The 25,056-nt window shown below is 44.4% G+C and overlaps 1 protein-coding gene and 1 pseudogene across 2 annotated transcripts; both read left to right on the top strand.

Annotated features, from left to right (window-relative positions):
- The first annotated feature begins 95 nt into the window (after positions 1 to 95).
- On the top strand, positions 96 to 23,973 carry ACTG2 (actin gamma 2, smooth muscle). 2 transcript variants are annotated; one of them, XM_006045950.3, is made up of 9 exons: positions 96 to 250; positions 8,955 to 9,124; positions 9,521 to 9,649; positions 16,336 to 16,446; positions 16,703 to 16,787; positions 18,455 to 18,616; positions 19,380 to 19,571; positions 21,222 to 21,403; positions 23,745 to 23,973. In XM_006045950.3, the coding sequence occupies exons 2-9, from the start codon at positions 8,999 to 9,001 to the stop codon at positions 23,886 to 23,888; spliced, it is 1,131 nt and encodes a 376-aa protein (XP_006046012.1). In that variant the 5' UTR covers positions 96 to 250; positions 8,955 to 8,998; the 3' UTR covers positions 23,889 to 23,973. The 2 variants fall into 2 exon arrangements, with proteins under 2 accessions (XP_006046012.1, XP_044781702.1); XM_044925767.1 differs by lacking the exon at positions 9,521 to 9,649.
- Positions 11,689 to 14,212, top strand: LOC102396617 (annotated as a pseudogene).
- Positions 23,974 to 25,056: the final 1,083 nt, after the last annotated feature.

Here is a 25,056-nt window from a genome sequence, read left to right as displayed (position 1 = left end):
AGTCCTTTTGCATACATTTTTTCAAATGATAATTCACTCTACCCAACCCCCTTCTCCACCCTCCCCACCCCCAAGGCCGATTTATTGAAAAAACCACCTTATATGGTAATATTGCTAACACACCGTCAGCTGGCCTTTTTAGGGACTCTGTTTAAAGAAGATCCGCCTCTGGGGTTTTATATTGCTCTGGTATTTATGCCAAAGACACACCAGCCCTCAGTCACTGGGAGAAGGACCTCTTCTACACTCGGTGAGTACTATACAGCTTCTGCTGTCTCTGTCTTTTTGGGGCCGCCTGGCCCCCTGGGTGCAGAAGGCGCCTTCAGATTGGCCTGGCTTTGGTGACGCTGGCCTAGGTCACACGTCAAGGCCCTTGGTGTGCAGTGGTGCCTGCAAGCACACTGCTGCCTGCCAGGAGAAGGCATTTCTGGCCATGGGGCATCCTAGGGCAAGGGCAGCACAGCTCCCTGCCCTCTTAACTAGGTGCCGGGTGGGATATGTTACCTGCGCGCTCTCTCTTCTCACTGCTCACCAGGGCCAGAGCAGATCTATTCCGTGTCCTTTGTCATGGCTCAGAATGTCTGGGAGGCTGTTTAGGGGAGCAGATGCTTTTCAGAGAAATGACTTCCCAGGGCATTTAAATCCAAACCAGTCATAACCCTTGTGTCTGTGAGATGTCTTGCTGGGAATGGGTGAGTATTTTCTTCAGACCACCTCATGTCTCTCTGACTTCTGATTCATGCTTGGCTAAGAGTTTTCTCCGTCTTAAAGGCTCCAGGATGCAACAAATCAGGAGTAGGGTGGGGTAAGTGTCCCGGGGCATCATGTGATTTTAGGGCTGGAAGGAAGTGGAACCATCTATTAACAATTCATTCTCCGATGAAGACACTGAGACCTGGGGAAGTTAAGATCCTCACCCAGCTGTGAGACCACCACCAATGTCGTTGTCCTCCCCCAGCGACACACACACACAGACACGTGAGCATAAATAATTAAGAGGAAAATAGACCAAGGGGCTGTGTCCACTTTTGCGATCAAACTCTGCTAACATCTCTTTACAGCTGAGGCTGGCCGGGGTAGTGGTGCGGGCCTTGAAGATTGATCACCCAGCAATGGAAGTAATTCTATATCTCCCTGGCAGTGCTGTTGTGAGGATTAAATGAAATAATATTTGTAGAAAGTTCCCAGCTCAACACTGTCAGGGCCTGGCCCTGAGTGCTCAGACCTTAAATATCACCTGGACAGCTTGCTGAAACAGACTGCCTTACCCCAGATTCTGACTCCATAGACTGGGATGGGAGCTGATAATTTCCACCCCTAATAAGCTCCCAGGTGAGGCTGAGGTGGCTGGTCTGGGATCGCCCTTTGCACAGGGAGGCTTTAAGCTCTTGCTTTTACCATTTGAATGGGTTTAGAGTTTGAGGTTAGCCCTTGGGCTGCAGAGAGAGATTCCTGTGACATAGATGGAGGGGAACTAGAAGAAATCTAATAAGCAGATATTATATGTCACACCTGGGAAACCAGGATGGGCAATATGACATCATGACCTTGAAGCTAGATTTCTTTCCTCCTTCCCTTTGTTCATTCTGGCAACACTTCTCGCGCACTTGTTATGTAAGCAGGCATTGTCCCTGCTCCTTAGGGACAGAGTAGGGGTTCTGCAATCACTAGGAGAGACAAATGAAAACCATGGAAAAGATAAATATATGAAAGAGGTAAAGCCCAGGAGCCCCTCACCCAGCCCAGAAGTTATCAGGGAAGGCTTCCTGGAAGAATGGGTACCTAACCTGGGTCCTAAAGTCGGGATAGTCCCAGGACAGAGGACAAGTGGTCTTTGGGACTGTTTAAGTGGCTCAGCGCCACTGAATATAGATTTCAAGGCAGGAAGCAGGGAGTTCTAAGGTCAGAGGAGAAGGCGGGGCCAGATTACTAGGGCTTTCTACTGCTGCTGCTGCTGCTAAATCACTTCAGTCGTGTCCGACTCTGCGACCCCATAGACCACAGCCCACCAGGCTCCCCTGTCCCTGGGATTCTCCAGGGAAGAACACTGGAGTGGGTTGCCATTTCCTTCTCCAATGCGTGAAAGTGAAAAGTGAAAGTGAAGTTGCTCAGTGTGTCCGACTCTTAGCGACCCCATGGACTGCAGCCTACCAGGCTCCTCCATCCATGGGATTTCCCAGGCAAGAGTACTGGAGTGGGGTGCCATTGCCTTCTCCACTAAACTAAAGGACTGGGCAATGGGGCATCGCAGAATGGTAGCGGCAGGAGGTCTGCCCCCTGAAAGGACTGCTCAGGCAGCTGTGAGGGGAGTGGGCTGGGACAGGGCAAGGCTCCTACAGCAGTGCATTGGTCCCGGCTGGCGCTGGGTCCAGACGTAAAAGGCCTGAGGATTGGAGGGGAAGGAGCAGGGAGGACTGGGGGACCGGGCTCCATCCTGGGTTGGGGTACAAGTCTCTGAGGGGCCAATCCAACCAGAGGACATTGATGAGGATGGCAGTCTCAGAGATGGAGTTGAGGTGCCAGGGCCGTGGGGCTCAGGAGAGGGGTCAGGTCTAGATCTGAGCAGGGGAAGAGAGTGGCCAGGATAAAAGCCAGAACAGCAAGTCCAAATGGCAGATTCCTGAGGACCAGTAGGGTTACGAGAAAGAAGCCATTTTTAATTTAATTAGTATTAACCAAGTCAAGGTATCCTGAAGTTAATAAGAGGTGCCACTAGAATTTTCCACCATAGGAGTGTTCCTCATGCAGTCATTGTATGGATATATGCATTTGCAGATTATAATAGGCAGCTGCTTAGCTGTCAGTTGAAGCCCTCACTCCAATCTATTTCCCCAACTATTACTTGAAATCTCACTATATTTGAGAGGCTTTCCTTTTAGGCCTCAAACTTTTCACTGAAATGAAAATGCCTTTGGGAACTGGCATAAATTCAACCTTCCTTTCAATAATCATTGATTGGTGAAGCAGATCCTTCATCTCCTTCCAGTGTGGCAGACTTCATCCTGAGAGCAAGTTCTAATGGAGAACATAAGAGAGATAACAAGAATTATTATTTTTTCAGTCCTTTACAATAGGGATTGGGAAACTTTTTCTGTAGAGGACAAAATAGTAAATATTTTAGGCTTTGTGAGTCTAAAGGTCTCTCTCACAATTACTCAACTCTGCCATTGTACTGGAGCAGCCACGGACAGTATGTAAATAAATGGATGTAGTTGTGTTCCAATAGAACTTTATTTATTATTTGATTTCATATAATTTTCTTGGGTACTAGAATCTTATTCTTTGACTTTTTTGCAATCATTAAAAAATATCAAAACCATTCTTATTTCAAGGGTCTCACAAAAACAGGTGTTGTAGTTTGTAGTCTACAGAGTCAGGAGTTTACTGACCCTGATTTGCACTTTATAAAGCACTTCATTTCCATTATTTCATTTGATCCATTATCCTGGGAGATAGATGTCACCATTTTCATTTTACAGTTGAGGAAACTGAAGGCCAGAGAGGGAGCCGTGCAACTGAACCATGGGAAGGGGCGCCCGAAGGGAGGAGAGAAAAGAAAAGAGGGTGGGAGAGAACTCTGAAACCAAATCTTCAGAGTGAGGGTGTGGAGCGCTCACCCTGTTCTCGGATTTGCTTGGAGGTGGCCAGGGGCATGAGTGGGTGAGCAAATCCTTTGCACTCATTATGTCTTTGGGTTTTGGCCACTTTTGGGGGAGGAGTGGGGATTTGTGTTTCTAACTCTGTGAAATCCTCAATGAAGCCCAGATGTAGTACGTGCTGAAAGGGCCAGAACAGAGCGCTTGGGTTTTCTGCGAGTGCAAAGTGATTGTGACCCAGGAAACCACAGTGATGTTGGCCCTGGTTCAGCTGACACGCTCGAGTCTGGCCACAAATTACCAGCAAGCGGCTGAGTGAGGTTTAGAATTTCCCCCAGCAGAGACCTTCCAGGAGAGGCTGGCTCCAGGGTCCAAGCCTTCCCCCAGAGGGCCCCCGCCGCCAGCTGCCCTCCCCCTGCCTTCACCTCCCTTGCTTCTCATTTGGTTCCAACTTCAAAAAAAAGCAGATCTGAATCCACCTCAAGTGCTGCAGAATGGCACGGCTGACAGCTTGAAGTCACTCTGTGGCTTGTCTCAGCTGCTGGGAAATGAAGTCCAACACTCTTTCTTCCTGTGAGTGCAGAACTTCAGGGGGAGACAATAGGGTTCACCGAAAAGCCAGAGCGGCTTGAACTACAGGTCACACGAGTGAGGGGACCCCAGAGGGAGATAGTCACAGAGGGGCAGCTTTGCTTCTTGGCCACGTTTGGAGGTTGTTTTCTCCTCAAGGTGGACCACCTGCTAGAACAAGGAAACCCAGCGCTCTGTGACCAGCTTGTGAAGAAGACTATCCCTTCATGGTTCTAAATCGTGTGAGCAAGCTGCCTGGGATTGTGGGAACTGGGAGTTCAGCAGTCAGGGGCAGAGCAGACTGTCACGGCGGAGCCCAGGCAGGTGGAGAGATTGTCATCCGACGTTTACTGAGCATCTACTTCGTGCTGCCCACCGGCACGGGGGCTGTCAACATAAATCTAGATCTTGTCATGGCACAGGAGGGGCTCAAAGTCTCCGAGAGAGAAAAGAACACTGACCCTTTTGTTTTAGGGCTTTTGCTGCCAGCAGTGCTAGAGAGACAGAGAGGCAGAAGCAAAAACACCAAACATGGAGAAGCTGTGTGGGTGTCACTGAGCTGCTGGGGAAGGGGCAAGCCCAGGCTTTGGAGCCTCATGGGCTGTGGCCAGCCCTACCTCCCCCGGTGAGCAGCCTGAGAGCTATGTCCTTTCACTGTTCTGAGATTTGGTTTGCTTCTCTGTAAGTTGGAACTAAGAATATCTTTACTCAGGGCTTCTGTGAGGATTAAATAGATAGTATGTGTGAAAGGCATTCCATTTTTAAAAATTAAAGATGTGTTTTTTACCAAAAATCCAAACACAGAATATATTGTGTTTCACCTAACAAGACAGCCTGCACCTTTTCCATGGCAGTAAATATTCTGCTCTATTATAGGAAGGTTTCTGGCAACTAGTTTACAAGCATTTTATTTATTATTCAATAAATTTTTTGGCATTAAAGTTGGCCAAATCTTTGCACTCACCCAAGGATAAATGGGCTTCCCTGGTGGCTCAGCTGGTAAAGAATCTGCCCGTAATTCAGGAGACCTGGGTTCAATCCCTGAGTTGGGAAGATCCCCTGGAGAAGGGAAAGGCTATCTACTTCAGTATTCTGGCCTGGAGAATCCCATGGACTGTATAGTAAATGGGATTGCAAAGAGTCAGACACAACTGAGCAACTTCCACTTTCACTGTCAAGGATAAATTGCTAGAAGTGTATTTGTGAAAAGACATGTGCATTTTTAAAGACTTTTGATAAATGTTTGTGAATTCTCCTTCAGAAAGGTAGTCCTGTTCGCCTTGTCAGCTGTGAACAGGAGCTCACCTTCCCACACCTCTGGGGGCAAGTGTAGTCCTAAGGAGCAGACACAGCTTTCAGGCTGGAGGTGGGGTCAGCTTTTATCCTGGCTCCAGAACACTACTGACTGTCCACAAGACCCCAGGTCCTTCTCACAGAGGCTGAACAAGAACTTTCACAGTTTGTTATTCAGACTCATCTTCACAACTTCATATTTATCCTGTTAAATTTAATCCTAGTGAATTTAACTTGTTTTTCTCTGCTTTTGAGATCTTAGATTTTGATCCTTCCAGCCAACAGATGTGTTTTATCTGGACATATGATCAGCATGTACTCTATATTTTCGTCCAGTTCATATATAAAACATGAGACAGGACCAAGAGTGGAGTTCTGAGGTATATTGTTGCCTCCAGGTTGACAGTGATCTATCAATGAACTCCTTTCAGTGACAGTAACTCAGGTAGCTATGAATATGCCTAATTGTTTTATCGTTCGGCCTACATGGCTTTATCAATAGTGATGTCACAGGAGAATTTGTCAGATGCCAAGATCAAATTAAGCTCAATTTCTCCCACGTTCTCCTTCATTTCCAGCCGGGGAGTCTTGGGAAAAAAAGGAGGCTATTTGTTGTTGGTAAACCCTAGTCAGTTATAAGAAATCACTTCTTCTTTAATAATGCTTTCTTTAATAGTGCCTTCTGGAAACCCACCTAATTTGGATATCAAGATTACCTGAGGTTTTAGACCTCTGCCTTGTTTCCCTTTTTGAACATTGGAACTTTTGCCACCTCCATCTCCTGACATCTCTCCATTTCTCCATGGTTCCAACATGGTAGGTTAGGGAACTTCTCTGCAATCCAGAAACTGTTCAAACCAGAGGCAGCATTGTTTTGAACAACTAGGTACTTTTTCTTTAAATTTTTTAAAACCTTTTTATTTTATATTGGAGTATTACCAATTAACAATGTTGTGATAGTTTCAGGTGGACGGCAAAAGACTCAGCCAAAAGTCCTTTTGGTTGAGTATTCATTCTTCCCTAAACTCCCCTCTGATCCAGGCTGCCACATAACATTGAACAGAGTTCCCTGTGCTACACAATAGGATGTTGTTGGTTATCTATTTGCAGTATAGCAGTGTACATATGTTGGTCTCAAACTCCCTAACTATCTCTTTCCCATTGGCAACCATGGGCTCTGAGCAACCAGGCACTTCCCTTCAATCTCCATCACATCTCAGACCTTCTTGTCTTCTCACCAGTGTTTGTTCCATGGCACTGAGACTGGTGGGCCAAAAAGACTGAAAATCAATGTTGATACAGAAGCCTGACAGGTGATGGGAGTCAGAGTAGTAAACAGGTTGGGGGAAGGGTGTTCTAGACCCTGCATCTAAAGGTCCGGAAGGGACAGAGGCTGAGTGAGAAAGTTGGGACTTGTTCTCCATGGCCAAGGGGGTCATGAGGGTCAGCAAGGACAAGCAGGGTTGGATTCTAGACGTCCCGGTGGCCTCTGTGTACACACTGCTTTGAACATAACAGGAAGGGCTTCCTTTTAGCCCCAAAATTGTGTGAACAAGCTTTTGCTCAGTCTCTAGGTAGTCTTTGGCATTCACAGGCCTAGGGCTCTCCCTCTTTCCTCTGGTCATGGTCTTTGCTGTCCTCCTCCCACATAAGGTTGTACGGGAGCCGGCGTCCCAGGTGTCTGCGGCAGCTCTCTTCTTCCCCTCCTGCTGCATGTTCTGAGCGGAGCTTGGTGGGCTCCGCAGCCACCTTCTCTTTCCACGCCTTGTGCCTCTCTTTGGACCCCTATCCCCCCTCAGCTGAGACTCTCTCCACCTTCCACCCGGGGCTTGCTGGCCAGATAGTGATCTGTACACCATCTCCTAGACTGCTATTACTTCTCCTTCGTCACAAGGGTCAAGAATTTGTTGGGTCACTCAAAAAAAAGAAAACCTGCAACACGTTAGAAAAATTAATTTCCTAGTCAGTTTGCAGCCATCCCAATTCAGGTATTAGCACTGGAGGAAGGACTTCTCTGTTTTTTTTTCCATCTGAAGTGACAGGGGCAGTGAGTCCCATCATGAATTCTCTTGCTTTCCTTGTCCTCCAGGGGCTTCTATCCTTAGGATTGTACATTTCACCTAGAACTGCTGCATCTTTTTTTCCTTGATGATATGTTATGACTGATTTTAATTATAAACTGTACATGGATACAGTCTCCTTGTTAAAAATTAAAACATTACGACACTTCTCCTCCCAGTCCCCTTCCCACCTCCAGGTAACTGCTACGATCAGCCTTAGTGTTTTTTCCCCAGAACTTTTTGCTATGTGTTCACATCCACAAAAAGAAAATTATGGAAAATGCACAATATTTTTTGTGCTTTAAAAAAAACTCACAAATTTTTCATGCTGGGCCGTCTATCCTGCAACTTGCTTTGTTCACTCAGCAGAATGGTTTAGAAACTTGTCCACATTAGTCCATGTCGATCTGCCTGTCCCTTCCCTTAACCTCAGTACAATATCCCACAAGGGACATTTAGGCAGTGCCAGATTGTACATTGATGTATTTTTCGGATTAAAGAGTGCCAGTGTTCCCACAACTTAGCCAACAGCTATGATAAAACTTCGAATCTTAACAATGAGATGGGTGAAAATGGTCTTATTTCATTTGCATTTCCTGATAACTAATGAGGCTGATCACCTTTTCAGGTAATTGTTGGGTATGTGCATTTCCTTTTCTGTCAATTATCTATTTCATAGTTGTTTTTTTTTTTTTCCTTTCGGGCTATTTACTTTTTCCTTATTGATTTATAAGCGTTCTTGTATATAGTAAATGATAACCCTTAATTATGTTTATTGCAAGTTTTTTCTATTTCTTTTCTAAACTTCAAGTCTGTAGAGAGTTTTTCCATTGGATTAACACTTTGTATCATTTCAGGTCTTTGAGAGGCAGGTGGATTTGTTTGTGAGGGCTGCCATAATAAAGTATCACAGACTGGCTTAGCAAGGGAAATTTTATTTTTTCACAGTTCTGGAGGTTAGCAGTCTGAGGGCAGGGTGTTAGCAGGGCTGGTTTCTCCTGAGGCCTCTCTCCTTCGCTTGTAGATGATTGTATTCTTGCTATGTCTTTACATGGTCTTCCTCTGTATGTCTCTGTTTCAATTTTCTCTTGTAAAGATACCCATTCTATTGAATTAGGCACATTTGGTACCAGTCATAATAGATCAATGACCTCATTTTACTCTTAATTATCTCTTTAAAGGCTTTATCCTCCAATACTGATACATTCTGAGGCACTAGGGTTAGACTTCAACACAGAAATTGGGGGGTCCACAGTTGAGCTCAAAACAGCAGGGTAGAGAGAGGGAAGAGGCCCAAATGCCAGAGTGCAGGGCCGGGTCCTTGCCTGTCCGTCTGGAACTAGGCCCTAGTTGCCAATGGGGTCAGACCCCAAAGCCTAGAAGATCGTCTCCAGCATGATTTTGAGAAGTGGCCAACTACCTCTCTTCTCCCCAGTTCCCTAGCTGCTCCAGCCCCTGGTTCACTCGGCCACACTCACCATGTGTGAAGAAGAGACCACCGCGCTCGTGTGTGACAATGGCTCTGGCCTGTGCAAAGCTGGCTTCGCAGGAGATGACGCCCCCCGCGCCGTCTTTCCTTCCATTGTGGGTCGCCCTCGTCACCAGGTACGCTTATGTGGACCCAAGGCTTTGAGTTCCTGGGAAGAAGCACTGCATTGTGGCATCCACGGGGAGCCGTGTGTGTGCGTGTGTGTGTGTGTGTGTGTGCTTCAAGTAAAGTAAGAGGGAGAAATGTATGGATGAGCCCTGTTCTCTCAGAAAATGACATTGTTTTAGGACAGAGAAGGGAGACACGCCCGTGAGAAATCATCCGTCTTCTCTCCTATCATTTCCCCATTCATCAGCATCTGCCTCACCCCGCCTCCTTCAGCCTGGTTTCCAGTGGGGAAAAAGGACATTCTTCTTGTCTTTATCCTTCTTCAGAGACTCTCCAGTGCCTGAATCCCTCCAAGTGGAACCCTCAGCCAATTCCCTTCTCCTTCCTTCTCTTTTGCATTGCAGGGTGTGATGGTGGGAATGGGCCAGAAAGACAGCTATGTGGGGGATGAAGCTCAGAGCAAGCGCGGGATCCTTACTCTCAAATACCCCATTGAACACGGCATCATCACTAACTGGGATGACATGGAGAAGGTATTGGTGGACCCCTCCTGTAATGTGCTCATTTTAATATCATCAAGACCTTCTGCCCTGTTAACTCTTCCTCTACGATGTTTCTCACATCTTTCTTTCCTTCCTGTCCACCCCCCTGGGCATTCCCCAGCCTAAGTTGCCAACATCTCTCACTGGATGATTCCAATGGCTTCCTGACTGATTTCTCTGTCTCCTGTCTCAACCGCCTAATTCATTCTCTGCTCTGTTGCAAAGCTTGTCTTTCTAACAGGCCAAATCATGTCACATGCCTCCTGGGACTCTTCAGTAGCTCCTCACTGACCATCAGTAGGTTCCTAACTCCGTGTCTGGCATCTGAGGACCTGGTCCAGCCTAAGTCCCAGTTTTATCCTTTCCTGAAGCTTTCATCCCAGCCCAGCGCTTGTCCTTCTTTAAAATGCACGGTCCCCTCCAAAAAGGTGAATAACTTCTCCTCTTTATGTTCCCTGTCCTGCCTCAGATAGGTACATTGATACTGTACTATTATGATGCTTCTCTAGTGAAAAATTTAAGTAAGAATTGCTACTGGTTTCTAGAAGCTTTTTTTCATGTCAGAAAATGGAAGAAAGGGCAGACTTCCCTGGTGGTCCAGTGGTTAGGACTCCACGCTTCCACAACAGGGGACGGGGGTTCCGTCCCTGATCTGGGAACTAAGATCCTGCATGCTGTGTGGTGTGGCCAAAACAAAACAAAAATCAAACTTTCACTAGATACCTAGGAAATACTAATATCAGGAACAAAACCACCTGTGAATGGTAAATGAAAATAAAATATCTAGAAAAGGAAGATATGGGGGTAATTTTTAAATAGTAGTTTGTGTTCAACAAAATCACGTGCAAAATGCTAATAGAACCTTTCTAATATTCTTTTTTAATTGAAGTATAGTTGGTGTTCAATATTTCTAATATTCTTTTGATAAATCCCACTGACAGTTGTCTGAGAATTCTTGTTTCTGCAATGACTGTCTCTTGAAATGTAACAGAGGGCTTATTGAGCAGCTGCAGTCTTGCAGCTGGGAATAAAGAAAGCTGATTTGAAATCTGTGCTTCACATACACTTTTCTCTAAACCTTAAATTCAGTCACTCCGAATGAGAAATAAACAGATAACAAATGCAATTGCTTTTGGCTCCACTCTGTGGGGCGGTTAAAAGCACAGACACTGGTACCAGAAGCAGGGAGATCTGGGAGCAAAAACTTCCTCTAAACCTCAGCTTCCTTACTTGTGGAAATAAAAATACTTTCTTCACTAGGTTGTGCTGAAGGTTGAATTAGGCAAATAGTATAATCCCAAAGCATGGAGCATACTTAATGCTCAATATGTGGCACATATTACTTGTATATGTCTAATAATATCTAATTTAAAAACAGTAGACAAAATTTTTATTCACAATAGTAATATGGACTCTTTAAAGAAACTCCTAAAAATACATTACATGCTTTAAAAGAAAAACTGAATAGGATAAAGCTGTCAAATTTTTTCAAGTTGATTTATAGGCTCATTAAAAGTAAAGTGAAAGTCACTCAGTTATGTCTGATTCTTTGCAATCCCATGGAGTGTACAGTCCATGGAATTCTCCAGGCCAGAATACTGGAGTGGGTAGCCTTTCCCTTCTCCAGGGACTCTTCCCAACCCAGGGATTGAACCCAGGTCTCCTGCATTGCAGGCGGATTCTTTGCCAGCTGAGCCACAAACTTATATAGTGTGGTATGTTAATTCTCTCTTAGTAAACCTTGGGGTGGAGGGGAGAGGAGGAACCATGTCTTACTCATCTAGAATTCCCTGAATTTGAAGAGCAGGAAGACCATGGATTTCAGGTTAAGTACATCTAGTTTAAACTCTGGCACTTACCATTCAATAGGTGAGGACTGACTTGGGCTCCTCTGTCCATGGGATTCTCCAGGCCAGAATACTGGAGTGGGTAGCCTTTCCCTTCTCCAGGGGATCTTCCCAACCCAGGGATCTAACCCAGGTCTCCCACATTGCAGGTGGATTCTTTACCAGTTGAGCCACCAGGGAAGCCCAAGAACACTGGAGTGGGTAGGCTATCCCTTCTCCAGTGAATCTTCCCAACCCAGGAATTGAACTGGGGTCTCTGGCATTGCAGGTGGATTCTTTACCAACTGAGCTATCAGGGAAGCCCTCATTGCCATTCTAATAAAACTCTCACAATTGTATATATTTAAGGTGTACAACTTGATAATTCGATAATGTATATACATTAGGTATCAGTCACCATATTCAACCTAATAACATATCTACTACCTCACAGTTTGTTTTTTTCCTTGTAGTGAGAACACTTAAGATTTACCCTCTTAGCAAATTTTAAGGACAGTATTGTTACCCCTATTCACCATGCTAATATATTCTGTTAGATCTCCAGGTTTACTCATTCCGCATACCTGACACTCCGTGCACCTTGACCAAGAGCACCTCCCTTTCCCCTCCCCCCAGATCCTGGTAACTCCAGTTTTACTCTCTGCTTCCTTGAGTTTGACTAAAAATAACACAAGCTTTAATTATGCAAGATAATCATAAAGTTTGGAGAAATAAATAAAATTTATGAGACTATTATGAATAAGGAAAACTGACAGAAGACTTGCTATATCTGAATATTAAGATATATAGTTATACAAATTAAAACAATCTGATGCCAGTACAAAGGTAAAAAAGAAATAGTAAATGTAACTTCCAAGACCAGAGGGGAAAAAAGGATTACTCAGTGAATTATTCTGTGACAACTGATTCATTATTTGGGGGGGCAGGGAATCTGTTTATGGCCCTTACCTCATACAATTTCATTAAAACACATCAGTTGAATACAAAAGTTAAATGTAAAAAAATTAATGAGAAAAATACAATATAGTAAGTATGAGTATCAAATTTCTGGTGAAATAAGTCATAGAAAGAATAACAAATGTGATTTCTTAAAAATCATAATTTCTAGTATGTGAAAAATAAAACCAAATTTAGAAGGCAAACAGCAGATTGCAAATAAATTTCACAACTAGTGTAATAGAGGATTAATATAAACAACTAATATAAATTGATAATTAAAAACACAAAGTCTCCACCAGACAAATAATCAAGGGACATGACCAGGGAATTGGCCAAATAGAAATGATTAAAAGTTGAAAATCTGAAAATTTTTTGAAAAATTATTTAAAGTTTTATTTTAAAATTTAGAGTAAAACAGCTAGGTGTTATTTTTATCTGTCAAATTATTTCATATTTTAAGAGTGAGAACACTGAATGCAGATAAGGGTGAAATAGGCAATTTCTTATTCTGAAGTAAAGACAAAATTAGCCTCTTTGTGAGTAACAGAAATCAAAGCATTTTCCAGCAGTCACCAAGATGGCAGTACCCAGGCATGAGGCTGGAGCTGACCTGAGGGCTTCAGGTGTGGTGCTGGTGGGAGCTGGGGAAGCATGCAAGGACCTCAAGATGCCAACACATACACATGGTCAGTCCAGTCCTTCTTTAGGAGATGCAAAACTCAGAAAACCAATGGTCATTGAAATCACAGAAAAAAATTTGAATACTTTAGAAAAGAAAAGACTTTTCTGTATATGTAACAGTGACCTTTGGAACAACAGTTGCTTTCCCTGGAATATTGGGAAACCTCATTTCCAGGCATTGCTTCAAGGTTAAACATGATGCTTTGAAGACATATGCACCATTGACTATACTTCCATTTTTGTCCACCACAGTTTCCTACAGGCTTCTTATAACAGATGCTTTGTATTTAGGTAATACAAGCCGGGAAAACTGTGTTCTGAGAAGTTCACTGATTGGCATGGCATGTGGTGTTTTATACCCCACTGCTTTGGCTTTTTATAAAAATGGATGTCTGGCAGTCAAGTGTACTGTTCCACTGCCACCAAAAGGAAGGGTTTTATTTTATTGGCTGCTGCCTCGTCAAACAGAGATAAAAGCAATGGTGATTCCTCTCATTTTCCAGACAGTCTTTGGGATATTTCATGGTTTTCAGCATTACGCAATATTTGAAAGTACATTTGAGAAAACGGTGTGTGAAGATTAACCAAAGAATGAATGGATAGTGAATCAGCTGAATGAACTTTTTTTATGATAAGGACTCAGGCACTGCTGAAAGAATTGAAAGTAATTCTAGATGGACAATTTGTTGTTGTTGCTGCAGAATGCTTGCTTTGCGGTGCTGTGCTGGTCTCTGCCATACAGCAGGATGCATTAGTCATGATTGTATGTGCAGCCCCTCTTAGAACTTTTCTTTTTTGGAAAACATCCTGAATACAAAAAAGAAAATGTAATAGGTACAAAGATAGTTTTCACACAATTATAAAAAAAAAATCAAGGCTACCCTGAATAGCAATGTGATTAAATATATGATAGTGATGAGATATGATCAACTGTCATATAAGCATTAAAATAATTTTTAATTCAATTTATTAAAAATAAATATTTACTATGAAAAAGAAAATTATTTACTTATATTAACTGAAAAGTGATAGGAAACAAAATTGAACACAGAAGTGTAATCGTAGTAATAAATGAAAGCATATGAAGTGAATAAATGATAATAGTAATAAATTTGAAAATACATAAAGATGAAAGGTTAGGGAGAGAAAAAAGCCAAAGTGTTAACTGTTTATTAGTAAGTGATGGAAATATGGGAAATCTGTATTCCTCTTAAAGAAATTTTTCTAATTTAAAAATTGTCAACATCTTTAACTTTTAAAGTACTTCATAACTTAAACTTCAAAGTACTTTATAAAAGCTTTTGAAAATGAAATAAAATGAAGTGCAGATGGTTGGACCCAACATCCAAAAAGATTCTGATTTATGGGCCTGGGATACAGCCTGGGAAGCTGCACCTATAGCAATTATCCCCACACAACTGAGGCCACATTTGAGGAAACACTGACATCACCTTATTAAGCCTAATTGCGGTCTCTTCTGTCTCCTGTGACACCCCCACAGCCTGCAGCCTCTGCCTGTGCCATTTGCTCTGCCTCAGGTGCCCTTCTCAGTCTTTGGAGACCTTCCTTTGCCTTCAGGGCTCTCTCAGATCTCCTAGAAAATGAACTTCTCCTGCCTCTTCCTTCACTTGAATATGAATGAGTCTTTGCATTTTGTCTTTTTGACTGCTTTTATCCACTCTAGACTTGGAAACTAAGGTTACATTTAGCACCATCCTAGCTGCCGTCTCTGGGGTCACACAGAGTCGAACACGACTGAAGCGACTTAGCAGCAGCAGCAGCAGCACAAAACTGGAGGCCCATAAACATATGGGTTCAATGGACACAAAGGACTCTGTGCCCCACCTCTGAGGAAATCAAAGCCCTGTGTCCCTACCACTCTTTGCTGAATCCCTCTGAAATAAAGGCTCTTGTTTGCTATTTGGATCACTCAGAGGGAACTGGACACAGTGGGAAGAAGTAACTTCCTCTAAAACTACCATGCAATGTTTTCAAAATCTAATATTGTGCCCTGTAACTATTAAATATTAAATATATAGAAGTAAACTACCAGGCTTCCCTGGTGGCTCAGATGGTAAAGAATCCTCCTGCAGTGCAGGAGACCTGGGCTCAATCCCTGGTTTGGGAAGATTCCCTGGAGAAGGGCAGGCAACCCACTCCAGTGTTCTTGCCTGGAGAATCCAGACAGAGGAGCCTGTCAGGCTACAGTCCATGGGGTCACAAAGAGTCAGACACGACTGAACGACTAAGCACAGCACACATATAGAAGTAAAAAAAAAAGAACTAGCTTCATCTAAAGCAGTGATTCTCAGGCAGGATAATTTTGCCTCTCAGGGCATCTGGCAACTTCTGGAGACATTTGTGCTCCTCACAACTGGAGAGGTGCTACTGGCATCCAGTGCGTGGAAGCCAAGGATGCTGCTAAACATCCCGTAATGCACAGGTCAGCCCCCACGATGAAGAATTATTGACCTAAAATGTCAAAGCACTGAGGCTGAGAAACCCTGCTCTGAAGAACAGCCTGGTCAGTAATAGACAGTGACAGTCCATGCATATCTGTCAGGCTTCAACAGGAGACAGTATACACTAAGCCGGGGTTCTGAATTAATTTAAGGAAGGATTACTTACAGAGGTGTGAGCAAGTTAGGGAACCAGAAAGAGAGGCAGAGACACCCGAGTACCAGCAGCAGGGAAAGCTCTTAGAGCTGGAAGGCTGAAGGGCAAGGGTGGCGAGGCTAGAGGTCAGTGAGAGCTGGAGCCTGAAGAGGGGCCACACAGCAGGAGCCGTGCTCAGGGAGACCTCAACTTGGCTAGGAGGGCACCCTGCCCTCCTCCCGCCTCACACTCTGCAACCCCTTGCTGGTATCTTCGATCAGCCAAACACAGCCAGAAGCCAGAGAGCTGCAGTGCACCTGGTCCCTCGGGGTGCAGGGGAGACGAGGGAGCCGAGTGAAGAGGAGCCAAGGTCAGATGGAAATAATCAACACACTGAGTATGTTGGCCCTAGGTCTGAGTCCTGTCTGGGGCCCTGATGAGAAGGAATATACCCTTGAAAGAGTGATCAGAAATTCCCAGTGCTGATGGGCCTCCTCTCCAGATCCAGTCTATTCTGAGACCATCAAGCCATCCTCCCCCAGTACGGACATGCCAGTTGGAATTTCCCTGCCCATTGAGAGTCTGCTGGTCTCATCTGACTTTTCTCCCAACCAGATCTGGCACCACTCCTTCTACAATGAGCTGCGGGTAGCCCCTGAGGAACACCCCACCCTGCTCACGGAGGCCCCTCTGAATCCCAAGGCCAACAGGGAGAAGATGACCCAGGTAAGAGGCCAGGAAGACCTGCGTACCAGCGCAGGAACACACATGGATGCTTGGCCAGATTCTTTTTCCCAACCACGCATCAATGCAAAAGAGTTTTTTTGAGGACCTGCTGTGCGTGCAGTCCACGCCAGAACCCATGGGAGGTTGGAGCGGGGTTAACAGGCACAGGTCCCCCCCTTAATAAAATTACCAACCATTCTGTGGGCCAAGAGAGCTGTGATTTCTGATAGTCTTCTGTTCTGCGTTGTTCTTTCAGATCATGTTTGAAACCTTCAACGTCCCTGCCATGTACGTCGCCATTCAAGCTGTGCTCTCCCTCTATGCTTCTGGCCGCACAACGGGTAATTAGCCCTGGAATCTGTTCCCTTTTTGACTTGAGGGGAAGAAAGGGAAAGCTGGGCTCCTGGAGAGATTCCTGTTCAGAAGAATCAAAGGGACAGCCAAAGCCCAATGAAAACGTGGGTGAGGGATAACAGAGGGAAGCCCAGGTAGAATACAGGTGCAAGTCCCCCAGTAGAGCTGAAGAGAATCTATGTGAGCAAATCATGACCGCAAGGGCCTATTTCCATCACAGGAGTTAGTCTGGGAGCTTGTACACACTTTCCAACAGCACTGGAATGTTTCTGCTCACGAAGCAGCAATGGCAGAATCTGTGATGGTGGCTGTATACGTATGAGGTGGCCTTGGCATAGAAAACTCAGGGAAAACAGAGGGAACTTCAAAATGAAGTGATTTTTAATAAGGGTTTGACAGCTTCCAGAAATATCTTTCAAACATTCATTCATATATTCACTGATTTGTCCATTTATTCATCCATTCAAATATTCTCCAATACTTCATACCCTGTGCCAAATGCTGCAGGCCATGGGCACACACTGGGAAACAAGACAGATGAGCCAGTTTGCAGCTAACACAGTCTAGTGGAGGAGAGAAGAAATTAAAGGATAATTTCACTGCATGTGATAAGGACAGTGACGGGGGAATGCAGGTACACACGGTTTTGAACCCTGCGCCTTGCGCTTGGTTTTATGCTGTGGACGTCATGTTCACACGCCACATGGTAGTCATTGTGTGTGAGGCTTCCATGATTGGTTGACTGATTTTGCTATTTCTCTAATGCAAAACCTTTAGGTGGCCTCCAATTTTTGCTTATTATAAGTTATGCTGTGACCAACATCCTTGTATAAGAGTAAGCTCCTGATCTCTGGATATTTATTTTGGATCTGCCCTTTACTGAGACATCTTATTAACTCTAATGGTTTCTCAGTTAGTCTTCTTAGGTCTTTTAAGTATGGGCTACAGTCCATGGGATCTCAAAGAGTCAGACACAACCAAGCAATTAACATACACACCACTTTATCTGCAAATAATGATGATCCTCTTTCCTTTTGAAAATAATACCTCTTATTTCTATTTCTTGTCATATTGCATTGGCTAGAACATCAAGGACAATATTAAATAATAATAATATAGTAACAATATTGTAATGTTTCCCCATCAATTATATGGCTGTTGGATCAAGAGGGATTTCTTATCATGCTGAGAAAACTTATATCCTTTCATAGTTTACTGAAAGTTTCATCAGTAGAGAATGTTCATTTTTTTAAGCTGGTTTTTATAGTCCTTTAAGTGCTAACATTCTAATTGCATGAGCATATATGTTAGTTTGATGCCTGAAGGATATGCAAATTATTCACTCTAACTTAAGGAATGTGCATCCTAGGTGCCAATTGACAAGTATGCATTTTTGTGAAAGTGTTTCAAGGGATATAAGAAGAGGAGATGTTTCATTTGCCTTCCAGAAGCCTACAGTTTCATTTGAGAAAATACTCTGACATACACAAAATTGACGTACACAAAAAATATGATTGATAATTCTCACAGTGGGTGAATTTTCCAGCTGCTAAAGAAACATATGGTTTGTTGAAGATCATTTGGTGACAGGTCCCAGAAAGAAACAGATGAAAAAAATAAAGGGTTTCATAGGCTTTATCTCCTCTGTCCTTAGGCATTGTCCTGGATTCAGGGGATGGTGTCACCCACAATGTTCCTATCTACGAGGGCTATGCACTGCCTCATGCCATCATGCGCCTTGACCTGGCTGGCCGCGACCTCACGGACTACCTCATGAAGATCCTCACAGAGAGAGGCTATTCCTTTGTGACCACAGGTACCCATCCTCTTTCTGGACTTGACTTGAGCTCAGAACCAAATCTGATCTAGGACCAGAAACTCTCATGAGTAATGAGAAGTCAGTGGCCCTGTGTCCTCAAACTCTCTTAGGGTAGATAGGGAGGCCATAAGCTGGGGTTGGGGCCCTGGACCAGACCAGATAGTCAGGGGAGCCTTTTTCAAGGGACAAGTTTCCCAACCAAGACACCCTGGGGAGGGGTACGAGGCTTAGACCTACTCATTCTAAGAAGTGCTTGTCTTCATCCTCCGTTAACTGTGCTTTCACAGCACACCCTCCCTTCCCAGGGTCCTGCTACCTCTGTCCACGTCCACAGGATCAGAGCTAGTTTTTATGGGGCTGGATGGTGGCAAGACTGGTGGTGCATTTCATTACCTCGAAGTGTTTATGGTTTGAGGACAAATGGAATAACTAAGGTCTGAATTTCTAAGGGGAAGTGGCCCCCAAGGCAGGAAGAATTTATAGGTAGGGGCTTTCCTAGATTCTGTACAATCCCAGCATATATGCCTCCATCTAGATGGGAGATGTGTGCTGCAAGGCCCTCAGGAAGGCCTGCAGCTTTGTCAAGACAGAGTGATAAGAGCTAGATGAAAAGTACATGCAAAGTTTTGCTTGAGAATCAAGCAAATCTTGAGACTGAATCCAAGGGAGAAGGAAGAAGGAAGTTTTCATGGAGACCAAAATGGGACAACCAAACTAGCAGAGCCGAGTATCTACTCTTTGTCATTTCTACTCTTTCTAGCTGAGCGAGAAATTGTGCGAGACATCAAGGAAAAGCTGTGCTACGTGGCCCTGGACTTTGAGAATGAGATGGCCACGGCAGCCTCCTCTTCCTCCCTGGAGAAGAGCTACGAGCTGCCAGATGGGCAGGTCATCACCATTGGCAATGAGCGCTTCCGCTGCCCAGAGACTCTCTTCCAGCCCTCGTTCATTGGTGAGGCTCTGCCTTAGTTCCGGCCAATCACACACACTGTTTATTGTTTATACTTACCCATATTTTTCCAGAAAGGGCTGAAAATACATGAACAATACAACTAGATAAAATCTAATTTTAAATAAAAGGGTAAGGAAACCAAAATAAAGGAAAAATGGGATGGGAATATAACATGAAACTAAGAATGAGGTTAAAACACAAAACTCTTCTTGAATTCTCACCATTTAGATCACGGAGTCTGAAATCTATAGGAGTAGACAGAGTGGGTTTGGGCGTCAGACCTGGTTTTAAGTCTTGATTCTGGTCCTTCAAGCGCTATACCTTGGGCATGTTACCTTCTTCAAATCTGTTTTCTTATCTACAAAGTATAAACCGTGATAGTACCTACTAGATAGGGGTTAAATAAGATAATGTTTAATACAAGGATAACTATCATCTTGAGAAGTATATAAGAGGAAGACCCGTTAGCAAATGTTGGCATACAATGTAGTGGTAAATAGCAAACCGGATAAAGTGCTATAGGCCTAAGAAATCAGGCAAGGCTTCTCATAAAGCTGAATCTTTGAACAGAACCTTGAAGAATGAACATCACCTTATGGTATCTGGGGATGGAAGGAGTGCAAAGTGGGGAATGGCATGCAAGGCAGAGGGAAAGCTTGTGAAAATTATGGAATATGTGCACGTCGTATTCTATTTGGGACATCATAGGTGAAGTGTGTGTGTGTTTGTGTGTGTACATGTGCACGTGTGCATGCATTCACACACGGGAAAGAGAGCTGCTGGGTCACACAAAAAGCGTGGGTGTTAATCATATCAGCAATTTCAAATCCCCTGGAAGTCTTTAAGCAGCAGAGTAGAGAAGTCAGAATTTCACTTGAGGAAGATTCCTCTGTCTACAGTGTGGAATAATACCACATGGAAAAAGACTGGAGGTGGGGAAACTTAGGTATGTGGGCATGAGCTGTTTTGGCAGGCAGGGCCTTCTACTGTGGAAGATCTCGGTTGCAGACAAAGGTGGCTAGATGTCAACTAGTAGGCAAACATGATGTGATTGTTGTGTCCTTAGAGTGGGATATTTTTTGGCTATAAGTGACTATAACATGGAAGAACCTTGAAAACATCATGCTAAGTGAAGTGAGCCAGACATGAAAGAATATTGTATGGTTTCATTTATATGAAATGTCCAGAATAGGCACATCTCTAGAGATCGAAAATAGATTAGTGGTTGCCTAAGGCTGGGAAAGGGGAGAAGGGGAAAATGGAGAGTGTCTGCCAATGGGTATAGAGTTTATTTGGGGGGTTCTAAACATGTTCCACAATTAGACTGTAGTGATGGTTGTACAACTCTTTGAACTATACACTTTAAAGGGGTGAGTATCATGGTACATGAATTATATCTCAATAAAGTTGTAAAAAAAAGTGATACAACGGAAGCGTCCCTCTAGAAATATTCATCAGGCAGCAGTGTGAACGATCACTCAGAATAGGGGAAACTCAAGGCAGGGCAGTGACCAGTTAGAGGGTCTGATCTTACAGTCCAGTAGGGAGGTGACTGAGGCAAATCGGGGTAGCTGTCCCGATAGAAGGGTCACCTGAGGAGCTGTAGGTGTGGGGTAGTGGGTCCTGACCAGATACTGTGGTCTCTCCTAGGCATGGAGTCAGCTGGAATTCATGAAACAACCTACAATTCCATCATGAAGTGTGACATTGACATCCGCAAGGATTTATACGCCAACAATGTCCTCTCCGGGGGTACCACCATGTACCCCGGCATTGCCGACAGAATGCAGAAGGAGATCACAGCCCTGGCCCCCAGTACCATGAAGATCAAGGTGGGTGCTACCCTGGCTCCCCTCATCCTATTCTTTGTACAAAGACCTGTGTACTTGGGTACACAGGTCCAAGTCAGGCTGCCAAGCCTACAGCTTGGTGGTCACCTTTATCCTGGCCTGAGGCAGATTTCATCTTGGGGGGGAGTATGTTCCTGGGACCTTGAACGGGAGACACATTTATTCTGGGCTCTTAAGCACAATCTCATGGACACTGTATGAGAAGGAGGTAAAATGAATTTGGAATGGAGAGAATGTTGAAGGGGTTGAGAAGCAAATGAGTTTAAAGAGGGAAAGAAAAGGAAGAGGCAGCACCTCACCATCTTTAAACTTTAAAAAGGACCTGGGAAACCTTTTTAAGGTGAAAGTTCCCGAGAGAGAATGTTGGCTGTAGGACAGGCTACAGGGACATGCCTCGATTCCTGGATAACCTCTGACCTGTGTCCCATCTCGGCCGCAGCCCTCCCACACTGCTTCGCACCTCATAGGCCTCCTCAGCACAGGAGCCCACCTGTTTTACCACCCCTCCCCAGCCTCTGGTCCCCAAGCAACCAGACCCTTTCAGGATTTCTAGGAACTGTTTTGCTAGAGGGGTTAGAAAAAGGTAGGCGCCAAATAGCAATAACAAATAGGTTGAAAGTTAGAGTCTCATGATAAAGTTGGCCTCTGAGCTGAGGAAGTGTGTTCTATATGTTAGTATTCTAAGAACCTTTTCCACAAAGGCCTCCCTGCCCAGGGAAGCAGAATGGGCCATCAGAAAACAGGTGAGCACCCCCGAGCTCTTCTCACCTGGAACCACTGAAGCAGTCATGTTTATTGAGGCCTGCCGTATGGTGGGCACTGTGCCAGGCCTTGGGCAGTGGCTTTTTTACTAAGACCTTGTGTCAGGATACCAGACCTAGCCTCACCCCCAGATTCCTGTTCAACAGATATGGGGTACCGCCATCACCTACACTGACAGACGGACACCAGTGGTTTGATGCACATCCCGATTTATGAGCCAATGCCCTGAGTTTAATAACATGGCCAGCTGTTCAGGAGTTTAAGATCTGCTCGTTAGACATGCGCAATGGGAGAACAGCTTAAATAAGACCAGAGGAAGGGAAAGGGCACTGCAGGCAGGGGGGGAGAGAGTGAGTACAGGTACCCAAGGGTGTGTGCATGTACAAACTCCCAGCCAAATTGGACAGCAAGATGTGTGGGGGAGAAGAGGCCAGCTCCAGAACATGGAAGAAGAGAGTAGGGTGGAAATGGAGCTGAGATTTAGGGCCTCCGGCCCAAGACAGCCCAGAGTTTTCTCACTGGAGCTGCCCAGCAATAAAACCCTCTACCTTCTTAGTGGCTGCACCCGTCCTCGAGGTGTCTGTCAAAGGAGCCCCGGCGTGACTTTTGTCTGCGTGAAAAAGAGAACTTCTAAAGACCCTTCTTATTCTGTAATTCCGTGATCTCTGCAATTTAGGAAATATGTAGGGAGATTCTTAGGAGACCAGAAAAAAATCTGTTTCACATCTGGCTTGTTCTAGCATTGGATTCTTAGTCCTTTCAGAAACAGGAGTTAGTTGAAGAGTCATAGTCCTTTTGAGTCCACTTTTAGATGAAGTTCAAAGTTGTCTGACACGGCAACGAATTTCTAAAGGCCAAGCTCAGGAATCCCAGTGACATGTATGAATTTGAGAACTTCTCAGATACAAGAGACTATTGAGTAGACTGGCTTATACTCCGGAAAGGAGGAATCCCAGCCCAAGCTGCCCATGCATCCAGGCAAGAAAAGAATAGCACTGCCCTTATAGATGTTTGTATTGGCTAGCTATTGCTGGGTAACAGCAACTGTGAAATGTCAGGTCACATAACAATAAGCATTTATTGTTCGTGCATCTGCAGGTCAGCTGGGAGTCAGTTGTTTTGGGTCAAGTTTGGCTTGGCAGTTCTGCAGGTCTAGCCAACTCAGGTCAGGGGTGTATCTCTTACTGTAGGGCTCAGGCTAAAGGGCCAGTAGCTCTTTAAGGGAAGTTCTTCTCATGAAGATGACAGAGACACAAGAAACTGTGCCACTTGCATGACTGAAGCACATTTCTAGCCACTATGTCAAGTCTGCTGATATCCTATTGGCCAAAGCAGACAGGGCCCAGCCCATTCTTCTCATGGAGGGGCAGGGGAATGAAGTGGGAGGCAGAATGACAATCTGAGCAATAGTCTGATCCACCACAAGGCTTCTCCTAGTTCCTTTCTGACCACAGGAGCTGTCCTTTCCCAGGGCAGTCTGGCAGTATGATGAGATGATTCCTGGACCACCTTCCCTATACCTTGGCAACTGACCATGATTCCCCACATTTGCTCTTTGCAGATTATTGCTCCCCCAGAGCGGAAGTACTCAGTCTGGATCGGAGGCTCCATCCTGGCCTCTCTCTCCACCTTCCAGCAGATGTGGATCAGCAAGCCAGAGTATGATGAGGCAGGGCCCTCCATTGTCCACAGAAAGTGCTTCTAAAGTCAGAACAGATTCTCTGGGGACCTCCTTGAGCGTGCTCTGTTAACAATCATGAATCATGAAACATTAAAACCTACAAGCCTGCCTTCTCTGTGTGAAGATCTTTATCTTCCTGGGCCATGTCTCACACATAGTGCTAAGGGCTTTTCACACCTTATTTCTAGTCCACACAATGACTCTATGAGGTAGGTGCTGCTGTTACATATCACAGATGAGGAAATTGAGCTCTGAGAAGTTACAAACTTGCTGAAGATCACACAGAACCAGGGTTAAAAATTCATGTGTATCTGATGCTAAAGCCTAGAGCTTCTTCTACCAACTTGTTTCCTTTTTCTTTGAACTTCAGTAAGAATGAGGACTAGATGACTCTTGGGGACAGGAGGGTTAAGAAACAAGGGCTTTCAGAGATGTAAGTCCTTTTACTCAAGGGTGATAACACTAGACAATGTGAACAAAAAGAGAAACACAGCACTTATAGCATGTAACGTATGAGTGGTTGAAACACAATGCTATTTAAACTCAGGTGAAGGATGGTCCTAGTGGGCTTAAGTCTCTATGAAGTCCTTTGTCATTGAGGATTAAGTTGTATTTTGCCCCAAAAACTAATCAAGAAAGGAGCAGCACCACAGGAAGAATATTTTCTCTTCCTGCACTCCTCTTCTCCCTCCCTCTTCCCCTTTTCTCTCTGTCTCTGTCTCAGATTATTTGCTACCCACTCCCTGCCCTTGGTCAAGTCTGCTATTTCACAAGTATTTACTTGACTTTTTTATTTATTTGAATTTTTGGCATCTACAATTCCTGGTTAAGGTCGAATGGGATTTATGTACCCGACAAAGATGATTCCTGCCCATCAAGGTCACAAGGCCTAAAGAAGGAGACAGACACATACATATAAAACAATGATTTGAGCAGAAACAGAAGCCTTCACAAAATACTATGGGAGAATAATGGATACTAACAGCTACCATTGATTGAATGCTTACACTATGCCAGGCACTGGGTTAAGAGCGTTACGTGGATTTTCTCATTTCATCCTTACTACAACCCTATGAAACAGGTGCTAGTATCATTCTCATTTCATAGCTAGTTTACTAGTTAACTAGATTGCCCAGCTAGTTATTGGTAGAACTAAGTCCTTACTTCTGCCAACGTGCCTTTTGCTCTTGCC

Source organism: Bubalus bubalis, chromosome 12 (assembly GCF_019923935.1).
Source record: "Bubalus bubalis isolate 160015118507 breed Murrah chromosome 12, NDDB_SH_1, whole genome shotgun sequence".
Taxonomy (NCBI): domain Eukaryota; kingdom Metazoa; phylum Chordata; class Mammalia; order Artiodactyla; family Bovidae; genus Bubalus; species Bubalus bubalis.
The sequence above is the reverse complement of the archived record's forward strand: the minus strand, read 5'-3'. Positions and strand labels throughout refer to the sequence as shown.